Here is a 14,463-nt window from a genome sequence, read left to right as displayed (position 1 = left end):
TCTAATTTCCCTACCTGCCTCATTGACCTAACATTCCACGCTCCGACTCGTGAAACATTGCACCTAACCCTATTGCACTTAGTGATGACATCCCCCGAGGTAGTCCCCGCCCGGACATCCGAATGGGGGACTAGTTTACGTCCGGAGTGCTTTACCCCAGAGGACGCCATCATTTAATTTCAGTAGTTGAACGTTTTACTCGGGATCATAATGTGGTGGTTTCCCGTTGCCTTCCACATCGCAGTATTGTGCATCAGAGTGCCATACCGATCCTCGTGATCTCTGCCACCCTGAGTACTGAAAGAGCTGCTGCCCTCTTTCAGGGACTTGTCTTAGTCTGGTTTCTCTTTAAGAACCCCTCCATTATGGTTGAACCTATGGTCCGGCTCCCTAAATCATCGAAACTCGCAAGCCGATCCACCCACTCTAGTTTGTACCAGAGTTTCGTCAAGGTTCAAGTCCCGTCGGATCGGCAAGAGGGATGAAGATTATAATTTTATTTTTATCCTATTTAATCTTAAAATTTTAGGTGAAGGTTTAATTTAATTCATTTAAGAATTTTTTATAGTTCCTTTAAATCATAACCGCTTTTGATTGTATGGTATTTTTATTTGTGATAGTTTTTTGTGAATATATAGCGTTTAATTTAAGAAATGCAACTATTAAGGATTTCCTCCCTCTTCATATTCCAGCATTACACAAATTCAGCACCCGGAGTTACAAATGCCGTCATTTTTCAATCCACTTATTGGATCACCACGTTTCAATATACATTGTTCCCATGTAAGGTAGAGGAATGTTTCGCATTGCCTAAGTAGCTCAAACTATCGCCTATTAGTGAAATCAGATAATTCTCTTTTACCATAACTTCATTTAATTTTCGAAATTCAATGTGCATTCTCGTGCTTCCGCCTTTGCTGGAAACGAGCACTGTTGGGAAGAGGCATGACCTATGTGATGATTTTATTGTTCCATTTATCTCCATTTCGGCAACTTTTCCGTTAATTGTATTTCATTATTTCATACAAACTCGATAAGGTAATTACTCCTAACTTGTTTAGGTCAGTTGTTAAATCATCCCTGTGATTATCCAGTAACTTTTACAGTTGTAGTTGTTGCTGTTTAATGAGCTTTTCCTCCATGTTATACTACATTTCGTGCTTTGTATTTCTTCCTCTATTGTTTGGAACATATCTACCGCTTTTTCTATATGCTGTGTGTGTGTGCGGAACACGCTCATAGGTGTGACGCACTAATTTCATTCTACGTGAATCCATCAGGTGGGCGTAATAGTTCACGTTGTGAGCTAAATTTTCGCACAGCGAAGTCCTAACAAACATAAACGAGTCAAAGTGGAGGCTCATATAAACAAACGGGTCACGGGAGAAGGCTCACAAACGCGAATAAATCACAGGGGATGTAAATCGTTAAAGGGGGGTAATGTTACAAGGAGAGCTGATATTCACACTCCACCGTCTTTATCCAGATACTAGGCGATCAATGGAACCGTGCGATGGAGGATATCTGAACGATTACACAGCGACGTTCTCGTCTTTTCAATGCTCTCCGATATACAATAAGCCTCAAGAATACTTCACATGCAATCATCCAAAGAATTGAAATCGGGAAAAGGAGGTGGCCTCCATGGCCAATTCAACGCAACGACTCGAACACTGGTTGTTAAGGGAGGTAAACCGTATCAGAAAAGAGCGATGTTGAAAGTTGCTTCGTCGCATACCATAGGGATTTTCGTCTGTCCATACATGCATATGTCGCGAATTGAACATGCTTGAATGGACAAACAACACTTATCCGACCAGAGAATTTATAGGGTAAACTGCGTTCTGTGAAGAAGTCGTAATAAGTACATAATATAATGCTAGTGTTCCCAATCATTAAGTGTGCATAGTTTTTGTTCATAGCATTTACACCCCATACGCTGTGGCGCTATCTGTATTCCAGAATACTGATCAAACATAGTACATTTCATGAAGTCTTCATCCTCGTTTGATATGGACAAGTGCCTAAAAATGTGAATTTTGACACGATCGTATTTGGTTTTGAGAGAGTCAAATTTTACTTCACATTGTTTTTTGCAGTGTGGTGGAATTATCATTTCGTGGATTTGAGTTACTTTACTTTGGACATTCTCTACTTTTTCAATCCCCACCAACTCTTTAAGTTTTTTTCGCACCTTCAGCCGAGTTCACACTAACGACCTTATAAGATTAGAGCAGCCTATCTAAATTTATGCTTGAGGGTACGCCGCTCTCATAATTAAAACCTCCCTTGTGCTAAAGAATGAAACGATATTCTATTTTTTTCATTGCTTCATTTTACCAAAGAATCGATACGGTTAACTTCTCATACTGAGGTAGGTGGCGTTTGCCGTTTTGTCTTCAACAAAGCGTTTGTAAGTTACTACCAGACTAAGAAGAATGATAAAAGCTACACCTAACACCTACAGTAACAATCACAGACATAAAGACTTCCACATAATTTCCCCCAGTTTGTCTCCCCGTGCACTATAGGTAGCTTCTGCAGTCAATACAAAAAACAGAAACCACGTTGTCTGAAATTATTAAAAGTCTGTCAATTTAATTAACTAAAACCTATGCCTTTTTCAGCAACAAGAGATGATTTGTGGAAAACGGTCCCTCCAGACATGTCAAGAAGAGTCTTTTCAGGAATGCTGAACGAGACCTTAACAGTTTTGACTGTCCGTTACTGCCAAGTAAGGCTTTTAATATTTTTCCAGTTTAGATATACAACTCTTTTGCTCTTACTACTACCTTATACCTAATAAATTACTGCCCAGCAAATTTGCTGAATGCAAATTGTGAAATAAGTGACAGTATACTGCAATGGCAAAATTCTCCCGCCAACACTAATTCAGTAACCTCCTTTGCTCTCTGTTGCGTAAAGAGCAGGATTGTTCAATGTACATTTCTATCGTCGTTCGCTCTTTAATTTATTTTTTATTTATTGTTCAAATAACAGCACAGTGATTAATTAATCACCTTTGATTTTTCAAAATTCATTATATATATTGTTTGGATCTACAGAGGAAGTATCCACATTAAATAAGTCGAAGTGGTCTGTATATCAGCAAGTAGATATCCACACAAGTGGACCTTGTTGGAGCATACGTAATCCTAAAATGTAGCATCGTGCTAGAGATGGCGTTTACTGCGCCATTTGTAGTATTCTCTAAAAAGTATCCACATTGTTAAGTTCAACTGACGTTGAATTCAAATTGTTTGTAGATGAACCATCTATGTTATTATTACCTTCATCCTAAGTTGAATTAGTATAAATAGACCTTGTTGGGAAGGTTTTATATAACTTTTAACTAACAAATCATCACCGTTTAGATGTGTTATTACATAAAAAATGTCAATTTTATTACTTAAATGGTTCTCTACGTATCATTCTGCAACAGTATTAACTCTGCAACTTCAAACATGTAATCATGGAACCACTAGAGTTAACAGTCAATACTGCTGTTGTCCTACAGAAGTAATGATCAGTGTGAAACTGAGGGTGTCTCTATATTTAGAAAACTAGCAACTACTTTTAGTGTTTCAGTAATCTTATTTTATCCTATGACATTTGGAGTATCTTTGCCATGAATTTACTGTAGAAAAATCTGTTAGATTCGGTATCTTGGGATCTCAGGATAATATACTCTTTAATTTTATCATAAAATGCACGTGAAGTGAAAAATGTGTTTGGATAATGTCACATAGCGTTCGTAATTTTCAAAATTATATTTTTCATTTTTCCGGAATTGCATGACTTTCAAAACGCGAAACCATCATACGCAATTGCATTTTTTATGCTCCCGGGATATATTGGATCGACTTTGCGAAACGCGAAATAGCTACACGGAACCAATACATGGAAACACTATACGCAACTGCATTTGTTATGCTCCCGGGATATATTGGGTCGNTAATCATGATGGATAACCCCAACTATTGCCACTTTATTTTACGTCATAGCGAAAATCCCATGGTTAACGAAGTTTTAGAATTGAAGCCTTCTTCAAATCCAACAAAAATTGAACTTATGTTGTTGAAAATTCAGAAGATTACAAAAATTTATTTGAAAACTTATTTATAATCTTCACGTTAATTCAATAGTAAGATAGATCCCGTTTCATATGTAGCAAACATACGAGTGGCGAGTTAATAAAAATGTAATTGAACGTAATTGATTAAATAAATTCTTGTCTCGAATGTTAACAAAACAAAACAGTCCGACGTAGTTATAAAGCCCCATTAACGATAACCGCGACCCCCACATTACCCTTCGAACGTGTTGATATGGATGTAACTGAAATCTATTTCACCACAAAAACTAAAGAGTCCGTCCTAGTAATTCAAAACCAATTAATAAAATTACTGAAAACATACATAATAAAAGATATAACAGCCGAAACAATAAAAAGTAAACTGTTGAATTTTTATAGCTACATTTGGCATCCCAAAAAGAATCCATAGTGATCAAGGAGGAGAATTCGTCAATGAGATCTTACAAAAAATGTAAATTGTCCGAATTAAATATACAACATACTCACTCCATAGGTTATCACCCCAAAACGAATGGTATGGCTGAACGAGTTATTTGTTCCCTAAAAAATACCATTACTACTTATTCTACCAAAGAAAAAACTAAATTATGCTCAATAGCGCTCTTGAATTCAACAACATTTGCCTGTAACACATCAACGCATTACGCAACTAAGCTAACCCCATATGAAGTTTTAAACACAGAAATTTCAATAACCCGGATGAAATTTTAGTAAATGAAATTACAGTAGACGAGTACGTAAGCGAATCGAATTCAATCCTAGAAAAATTAAGAGAAAGGGCACACGATAATCAAATAAATACGAAGATGAAAGTTAAAGAAAAATATAATCAAAAATTTGGAAAACCTATACCGCAATATACTGTAGGAAGTACAACTAACCAGTGTTGCTGTTCTGGCTTGTTATTAAAGCAACTTAGCTTATTTATTATAAAACATATGTCTGGCCTAGTTCCTTGAGATAAATATAGTAAGCTTCCAATAGCCTCTTGATATGGTATATCTGTTAGAATATTCTCTTTATTTCCGTACTAGTTAATTTAACACTAGGGTCACATGGCGTTTGAACTGGATTACAATCACTCATTTTGAATCTTTCTAGAATTTTTTCAATATAGGCAGTCTGATCAACGCTAATTTCATTTTTTGGTAAATTTTGTTCAATTTTCCAACCAACAAAGTGATGTACATATCCAAGTTCTTTCATATCAAATTTACATTTCAATTGCTGTTTTATTTTTTTTCCTGTTTCTGCATTATTATAAAATAATAGCAAGTCATGGACATATATAAGTACAAATAGAATAATTCCGCCATAATTTTTGTGGTGTATACATGGGTCCACAAATATACTTTTTAGTCCTAATTCCTTTAGCACAGATGTTAGTTTCAGATTCCATTGTCTGCTTGCCTGCTTGAGACCATAAATTGATTTATTTAATTTGCAAACATCTTCTCCATATTCATAAGAAGGTGGTTGAAGCATGTATATTTCTGTGTCAATGTCACTTTGTAAGAAAGCAGTAACTGCATCCATCTGTTCGATGAATAAATTGTATTTGGCAGTCAATGCTAATAAATATCTAATTGAAGTATGACGAACTACTGGAGCAAATATCTCATTGTAGTCAATTCCCCCTTTTCTGGATAAATCCTTTAATCATTTACACGGAATAGCTCTATTACCTTCTGCTAGTGTGACTAATGTCCATGTATTGTTTTCCAGGAGCGACACATATTCATTATTCATGGCATTTTTCCATTCTTCTGCATTGAGGCCTGAAAGAGCTTCTTCTATAGTGTTGGGTTCTCTAACCAATAAATCTGTTACTTGTTTTGACTCATTCAAGCTTTCTGACAAGTAGGCATTATGTTTATTATTCCTTGGTCTCAGTGTTATCGTACGAGATGGTAAATTATTAACATTTTTATCTGGTATACACTCATCATCGGCATTATTATCATCATCAGATAATTTTTCTTTTAGAGTTGTATTCTCTGATTTCAGAGTCTCAGATGTGTCAGTTGAAGACTCACTTGAACTTTTATCTGTTTGAAACAAATCTTCAGATTCATTTTCTTACAAATCAGATAGTGGCATAATAATGCTGTTATTTTTTATGCTCGAGAAATATTGCATCTCTACTTTTGTATATTTGTTTATTATTTTTATCATAAAATCTGTATCCTTTTGTGTACTCGCAATACCCTACAAACATTCTGACTGCTTTAGAGTCCCTTTTTTGCCTATTTTCTTTGGGCACATGTACCATGGCATCGCATTCAAAAATTCTCATATTACTAATATTCGGCTTCTTACCCGTACACATCTCATGTGGTATCCTGTAGTCCAAAGCCTTGGTTGGTGACCTGTTTATTATGTAAGCAGCTGTAGATACTGCGTCAGCCCAAAAAGATTTTTCCAATCTGGAATTTAGAATCAAACATTTAGCTCTTTCTACAAATGTGCATTCATTTGCTCGGCTAACCCATTCTGTTCTGGGGTGTATGGATTAGTGGTTTGATGTTGTATGCCAAATTTTTCTAAAAACGATTTAAATTCTTTATTTATGTACTCTTTTCCGTTGTCGGATCTTTATACTCTATTCTTTTTTTAGTCTCATTTTCAATTAAGCTTTTGAATTGCTTAAACATTTCTAAAGTATCAGATTTATTTTTCATAAGGTACACATATACCTTTACAAAGTATCATAATATTTAGCACCTACTACAAAGCTAATCTCCGTCGGACCACATACATCAGTGTGAACTAATTGAAAAGGTTCAAAGGCTCTAGTACCAATATTCTTAAAAGCTAGTCTTTTCATTTTACCTTCTATACGTGTATGCAAATCTGGAAACCTTTTTTTGATAATTCTACTCCTGTTCTCTAATTTTTGTAAATATATGAAGTTAAGATGGCCCAACCTCTGATGCCTCAAATTAATATCATTCTCATCTACTCTTGACAACAATGCGTATGTTTCAGAAAACTCATTCAATACATACATTTTATTATATTGCAACGCAAATTTCTTGTTTCGGTAAATTTTAAATCGGTCTTTCTCAAAATTAACATCACACCCATTCTTTGTAATCTGGTTTACAGAAAGTAAATTTGTTGTAAAAGTAGGTACATAAAGCACATTTTTTATTTGAATTGTCTGAGGTCTGCCTTCGGAGTCTCTTATTCGTAAATTTACATTACCACATCCTTCTACCGTCACCGTCTTGTTGTCTGCCACCTTTATATTATTTATTGTTGTAGGAGAAACATCATACATCCATATTCTCTCTCGGCACATGTGCTGTGATGCACCAGAGTCGATGTACCATTTGGTCTTGTCCAATGTTTCTGCAACTGAAAAAGCAGCATAATACCCATTACTTTTGCTATCTGATTGTGATTTCTTTTTGTTGTGAAAGTAGCAATTTTTACTAAAATGACCATATTTATTACAACTGTAACAACGTGGGCATATCTTTTGGTTGTTATCTTTCTATGAGACTTTGGCATATTGTGAGATTTATTAAACTTCATATGGTAGGTTGGAGACTCTGTCACTTTTACTTCCTGTAACAGCTCTGTTTTTACAAAATCAGCAGTAACTGACACACTTGAGCTTTCAATAGCAATGTACCAAGCTACTCATCTCCTACTACAAAATTAATATTTGTAAGCTTATGAGCTGTTGTCATTACTTTATTTATGTAATCCTCAACATTGTTCGGCACATTAGACTCGACCAATGCCAAAAGATACGAGAAGCTAATTGGAGAATTGCAAGATGAACGAATGCATATAACTAAAATGATTGTTTCTAACACTAATAAAACACCAAATTGAATTAACGCTAATGAGATTACCTTACAGCGGAGCATTTTAAACATAAGAGGCCATATTTTTATAACTCCATCAGGTTGAACGAAAACATAACATCAATGCAAATTTTAGACACGGTTACCCTTTTAAATGACATAACTGCAGAAGTAAGCAAAGAAGTAGATGGAGTTGTAGAAACTTTATCATTTGCTAGAGTCAATATCCTTCATCCTAGTATTCTCAATCACGCACAATTTCAGGAACAATTAAGTCATATTAGCCACAGCGAAAATATACTGCCTTTTTCTTTTGATGATACAAATATTAATAAACATTACCAAATTACGATTCCAAAGTTATTCACCTTAAAAAATGGAATTTTAATAAAGTTAACAGTCCGTCTAGTAAAGAATATATCACTCAGACTTTTTAAAACCTATCCTTATCCTATTAAATTTGAGAATGATTATCACCATATTATTCTTCTTGAAAACTCATATGTGGCAATCTTCGACGACCACCAATGCTACCTTGAACCCAGGGATTTTACAAATGCACTTCGAATAGAAAACGTCATTATTCAACAGAGTACAGAACCTCAAGATACTAAGAATACAAAACAATGCTTACCGCAAATCTTAATGAACAAAGAATTCCTCGAGAAATGTGTCATCCACACATTCAAAGCAACAGAAAATAACATCTAACAGATAATCGCTACAACATGAATCATTGCTTCTACAGGAAACTTAAGTGGTTTCCCCTGGGGACCTAAGAGGATCATTTTTGCACGTATGACATTTTCTCGCCGAAGCAAAACAAAAAGATAAAAACATCACCAAGTATATTTTTGGTTTTGCTCTTCGCTTTATATTCACGATAGGGGTGGAAACTTCCTTGGCCTACATTGGGATCGTCAAATCTTTAAAAATATATACTTCTTATCTCCTAAAAATAGTAATTTGACGAGCATATAGAACTACCTCAGTCTCTACACAGTGAACTGGTCCAATTATTTAGAAGAAGGTCCTATTTAACGAACATTTCGGAAAATAATTAACAAAAATCAAGCAATTCTGAAAAATAATTATTAGAACCAAGAATATTTTGAAATAAGTGTGTGAACAAAGTACGAAAGTGTCGCAACTGTCTTTTAGGAATTTGGCCCAACAGAAATGGTACCTACTCATTCTAATCTCTAGATGGATTTCGAATTTCTTGTCCCCGTGTATGACGAGGATCTGAAGAAGACATGAAAAATAAAAATTCTTTAATTTATTTTCCCTTTTCTTCAACCAGAAATCCTCATCTTTTAATATTTTAATAAACTCCACTTTTTCGGCGTATATATGACAAAGTATGAATATTTCCTTTAAGTTATGTGTAGCAATCCTTGTACCTGAAGTAAAAGAAGGATGTAGAAAGTTTTTGTAGAAAACAGTAAATATTGTACCTGGTAATAGTAGTCGTGGTTTAGTTTTAGATGGTTTAGTTTTAGTTCTATAGTACCAGATTCCGATATTGTTGCAAATTTAATTTTTTTTTCTTATATTGCATTTACCGGAGTAAGGTCTTTAGCAGAAAATGGACATTTAATTTTTAGGACAGCATCCTCATCTAAAATTATGCCGTCTGGACTGGCACCCAAGAACGGATGGTATTTGTCAACTACCAAGCCGTTCTTTTACAGTCAACCTAATAGAGTATATGGAGACATAAATGACCGATTTTTTAAGGGGCTTTAAGATGCACATCTTAAGTCTAAACTGAGTTTAAGATGCAACCCTCGGTCAGAATAGCATTACCATTTTTAGGAGATAAAATGTATATGTTTTTAAAGATTTGGATTGTCAATGCAGGCCATCGGATGTTTGCACCCCTGTCGTGAATATAGAGCGAAGAGCCAAACCAAAAATATACTTGGTGATGTTTATATCATTTCGTACAGGGTTGCTCCGGCGAGAAAATGTCATCAATGCAGAAATGTTCCTTTTAATTGAATAGGCCTCCAAGAAAAACCACTTAAAATCAAAATGTGTCGGGAGTTCTACCTCGTGGGTGGTATGAAAACGGTCTCATTACTAGAAAAACCTGCAGGATATTCATATTATGGATGAAACTTTCTCTAACGCTTTTTTTTTCCTGTATTTTTTTTGAATATCGATTAAAAAATGTTTTCAGAAAGAATAGTCAATTTCCCTGTGTTGGGTTACAATTGATCTTACAAGATAACTGCGAAGTTTAACGATGTTGCATATAGGTAATTCTTTTTTTGTAAAATGTTTTTGAGGAACTTTTTTGCACTGATTACATTTTTCCATTATAGTCACTTTTTACAAAATCACGATATTTGTAAACAGATGTTGAATATTTTTTTGTTTATGAATTTCAATCACCTAATATTTTTATTACCTCGATATGATGATATTTTGCCAAAATTAGACGATGTTATTTAGTTGCTGCGTTCGGTTATCAAATTGGGATTGCTACTTTGACCTCTTGTCGTTATTTCAATATTAGAAATTTGATTCACGGCGTTGTACGGGTGCGAAATATGGACAGTGGGAGCGGCGGAAAAGAAAAGGTTAGAAGCGTACGAAATGTGGTGTTATAGGCGGATGATGAGGATAACGTGGGTAGAAAAGGTTAGAAATGAAGAGGTATTGGAAAGAATAGGAGAACAGAGGACTCTATGGAAGTCAATAAAAAATAGGCGAGATAGGTTGGTAGGACACCTTCTCAGGCATGAAGGTCTAGTCAGAGACATATTAGAGGCAGAAACAGGAGTTAGGAGGGGTAGAGGTAGACCTAGATTAAATTACTGTTCGCAAATAGTTAAGGATGTGGGCTGTTCTAGTTTTAGGGAAATGCGAAGTTTAGCTCAGGATAGGAAAGAGTAGAGGTACGTGTCCAACCAGTCTTAGGACTGACGACCTTATGATGATGATGATGATGATTCACAGGTATTTGTATATGTGACTTTAAGAAATGTTTCATTTTTTCTTTGTACTCAGCAGGAAACATGTCGGTCTTTGACATTTCTGGACCATAGTCTGGATCAACGAGCGGTGTAGGATTTGCATTGTGCTTTATTTTCCTGAATAAATTTCGCCTGTACATGTATTTATCCCGCAAGGTCATCCTTCGAGCCGTGAAGTTTTTTGTGTACTTGCCTGGACTTCTTTTTATGACCGCACGATGGACTACGTTCACATATTCTCCTTTGCAATTGAAAGAAATACCTGCCGCTTCACAGCCTGCTTGGTATGATCCCCTCAAAGAAAAGTTAATGCGTTTGCCCCCTGTAAATTTTGCTACCAATGCATAATAGCATTCTGCTATATTGGAGTCCATGTTCAAAATTAAATTTGACGCTTGCAATGCTAATCTGTTGGTTACGGACATTATATCTTTCCATAACCCACACGACTTCATTTCAACAACTACGGCAATATTTTTGTCACAGGCTGCTTCACAAAAATATTGAATTTCTTTGTAGTTTTCATGTTCGCCGAAAATATGGCTTATTGTATTTCTTATATCAATTATCAACCTTTCAATGTTTCCGTGGATAGGTTTTTCTTGATTTTTTCGGTGAGAAATAGCAGAAACAACAGCAGTACGAATTTTTAATACTTTGGACACCAGCAATTGTCGCAAACGAACTGCAACTACCTGGTTTGTGGAACTGATCCTTTTGGTTGTAATTTCTCTAAGTTTGTTACAAAAATTTCGTAGAAGGTGGTTTCGGCATTCAATTTTGCGGATGTTGACTTGATGTCCATATGGTTCACAATCCTGCAATTTCCTATACACGCTACTGTCTCCATTTCCAACAAGTACTGTAAATTTTAAGCCGTGCATTGTCACACTTTCTTTGAAGCCTTCCGCAATAATATCTGCCTCCATATTACTTGAACTGCCGTTCCAGCTTTAACAACAGTTGTGTTGTACTATATCCTTCTCACCCTCATATTTTGCACATAAAGTACAGTACTTATTTCTAATGCCTAAATGTACAACATGATTAATTTATTTATTTTAGTACGACAAGACTAATCTACATACGTATGTACTTATGTAGGAAATTCCGGACTTAACAGACCCAAACCTGGATGAGTAGTGAGAAACTGAGCATATTTTTGTCAATATTGGTCCAAAGTTCGGCCAATCTTCATACTTAAATATCAAGTACATTAACGTTTTACCAAGTTTGGTCCAATACTGGAGTAGCCAAGTATTGGCTTGTCAATAGTAGTACAATACTCAACCAAACTTCAAATGTCAAGGCTAGGTTTATTAACGTACCGCCAAAGTTTGGTCCAATACTGGGAAGGCAAGTATGGGTTTGTCAATACTGGGCCAAAGTTCGGCCAATCTTCATACTTCAATATCAAGTACATTAACGTTTTACCAAGTTTGGTCCAATACTGGAGTGGCCAAGTATTGGCTTGACAATAGTAGTACAATACTCAACCAAACTTCAAATGTCAAGGATAGATTTATTAACGTATCGCCAATGTTTGGTCCAATACTGGGAAGGCAAGTATGGGTTTGTCAATACTGGGCGAAAGTTCGGTCAAGCTTCGAGTGTCAAAGCTAGGCATATAAACATCTCTTCAAATTATATCCAATACTGGGCAACGAAGTACCAGCCAAGATGGAAAGCGAAGCAGTTGCCCGATCTTGGATGAATTTTGTTCATCAAGTCGTGGCATTATGTTAGCTGCCCAATATTGAGTTAATATTGTTCACCATATTTTAGCACAATATTATTTACCTAATGCTTGGTTAATACTGTTCGCTAAACATTGGTACAATATTTTTCAACAAGTCCTTGCCCAATACTGGCTGACTTAAGCTAATATTATTCATCAAATCTTGACTAAATATTGCTGCCCTATCTTAGGTTGGCCCAATATTAGTTGCTAATCTCGGACCACAATTAAACAATTTTTATTGGCTTTGTCGTAATTTCCTACATAGGTACTTGACCCTGATGCATCGATTAAATTTCGATGTTTTTATCCAGGTAATCTTTAGTTTCAAGGAATTATGTGCACGTATTAACTATATAAACAATTGTCTTCAACCTGTCATATTTTGAGTATAGATTCTGATTATTACTGTTACCTAAATAAAGAAGTTTGCCAGTGCGCTTTCCAATTATGCATCCAACGCTAGAACTAGCATCATAATTTGTTCTATAGGATTTCTTGCACCAGGCTCCATCTGCAACTACTGCAATATTTGGAACGCCGGTACTATCCACCTCTCCTAGTTCCACTGCTAGTCGATATTCTTCTTCTGCAGCACGCCTTACATTGTCCCATAAAGTAGCATGTAGGGTAGCGGACACATCTTTGTGGCAGTTCTCATACGTTTTCTGGGACAGACATGGAATATTCATATGCCCACAGAGTTCCTCCAAAAGACTGTATCCACCTCCAGCGGAGAGAATGCCTAGTACTGCTGCTTTGTTGACATTTGATTCCTGTTCAGAAAAAATTTCTTCTACTTTATTGCCCATTTTGCATTTGAATTTCAAAACGTTTCTGAACCCGAATCTTCTCTCATTTAAAAATTCCATCTCCCTCCATGAACATTTGAAAGGAGAATGACTTTCCAGACTTATAATTTGACTGAAAAGAAACCCAATATCCACTATTCGTCTTCCCTCTAATGAGTTACTGGCAGTTTTTGAGCCTTGCAAATGTTTAATTTCTACATCGGATGCGGAATTTAAGTGATGTGCTTTGGTTGGTGTTATTCTGTAGATAATATTATTTAACGTTAAATATAAAAAATTGTAACGCATTATCTATTTGCAACGCACATAACTGGAGTGGGCAGTGACTGCAAGATGGTTCTTCTGGTGCAAATCCTACATTTTGTTGTTCTTTCGTAGGTGCAAACCTATAATATTTACTGTTAAATGATTTAAATTGTTGATTATATAATTATTAGACGTATAAATACTATACATAAGAGCAGGCGCATTTCCTGTAGATACTGCTTTTTCTGTGCCTTCACAGTGGTTGATATCAAACCTTTCTTCTTGACGTATTTTTTTAGCCATCCTAACGCTGTGAGTATATACATACAGTTCTACATAATTTAAGTTATATGCACTCCTATCACATTTAACCGTAAAAATTCAAAATCAAATAAATATGATCATCATTAGTTTAACGTCATAAACCTTGGTGATTTGGTGGATAAATATATATATTACTTATCATGAGATAAGGTTAGTTTGGTAGTTACAGACACAAAAAGAATACTACCGATTAATTACAAAATGAAGAGTAGTTGTCAAAAAAACAAACAGCAGTGATTGCTAATAATTTATTTTTCATAAATTAATAATGTTTAATGATAATGTTTATAGGAATACCTTCTCATTTTATTCTTCACACTTGGTTTACCCATTATCTATGACTACAAAAGACACGGAAAATTTACGGATATAGATATTTTTTTGTAACTCGATTAAGTGCCAAGTACCTAACACACACTTATTAGAGCAGGTAACACAGTCAGTA

The 14,463-nt window shown here is 35.3% G+C and overlaps 1 protein-coding gene across 1 annotated transcript in view; it reads left to right on the top strand.

The window, feature by feature from the left end:
• The window catches only part of LOC108736195, a 121,651-nt gene that overhangs the window by 22,834 nt on the left and 84,354 nt on the right, over positions 1-14,463 (top strand). The window contains exon 4 of the mRNA XM_025977711.1: positions 2,628-2,734. Coding sequence (XP_025833496.1) covers positions 2,628-2,734 — 107 coding nt within the window. The remainder of the gene's footprint in view (positions 1-2,627; positions 2,735-14,463) is intronic.

Source organism: Agrilus planipennis, unplaced genomic scaffold (assembly GCF_000699045.2).
Source record: "Agrilus planipennis isolate EAB-ADULT unplaced genomic scaffold, Apla_2.0 scaffold125, whole genome shotgun sequence".
In the NCBI taxonomy this organism is placed as follows: domain Eukaryota; kingdom Metazoa; phylum Arthropoda; class Insecta; order Coleoptera; family Buprestidae; genus Agrilus; species Agrilus planipennis.
The sequence above is the reverse complement of the archived record's forward strand: the minus strand, read 5'-3'. Positions and strand labels throughout refer to the sequence as shown.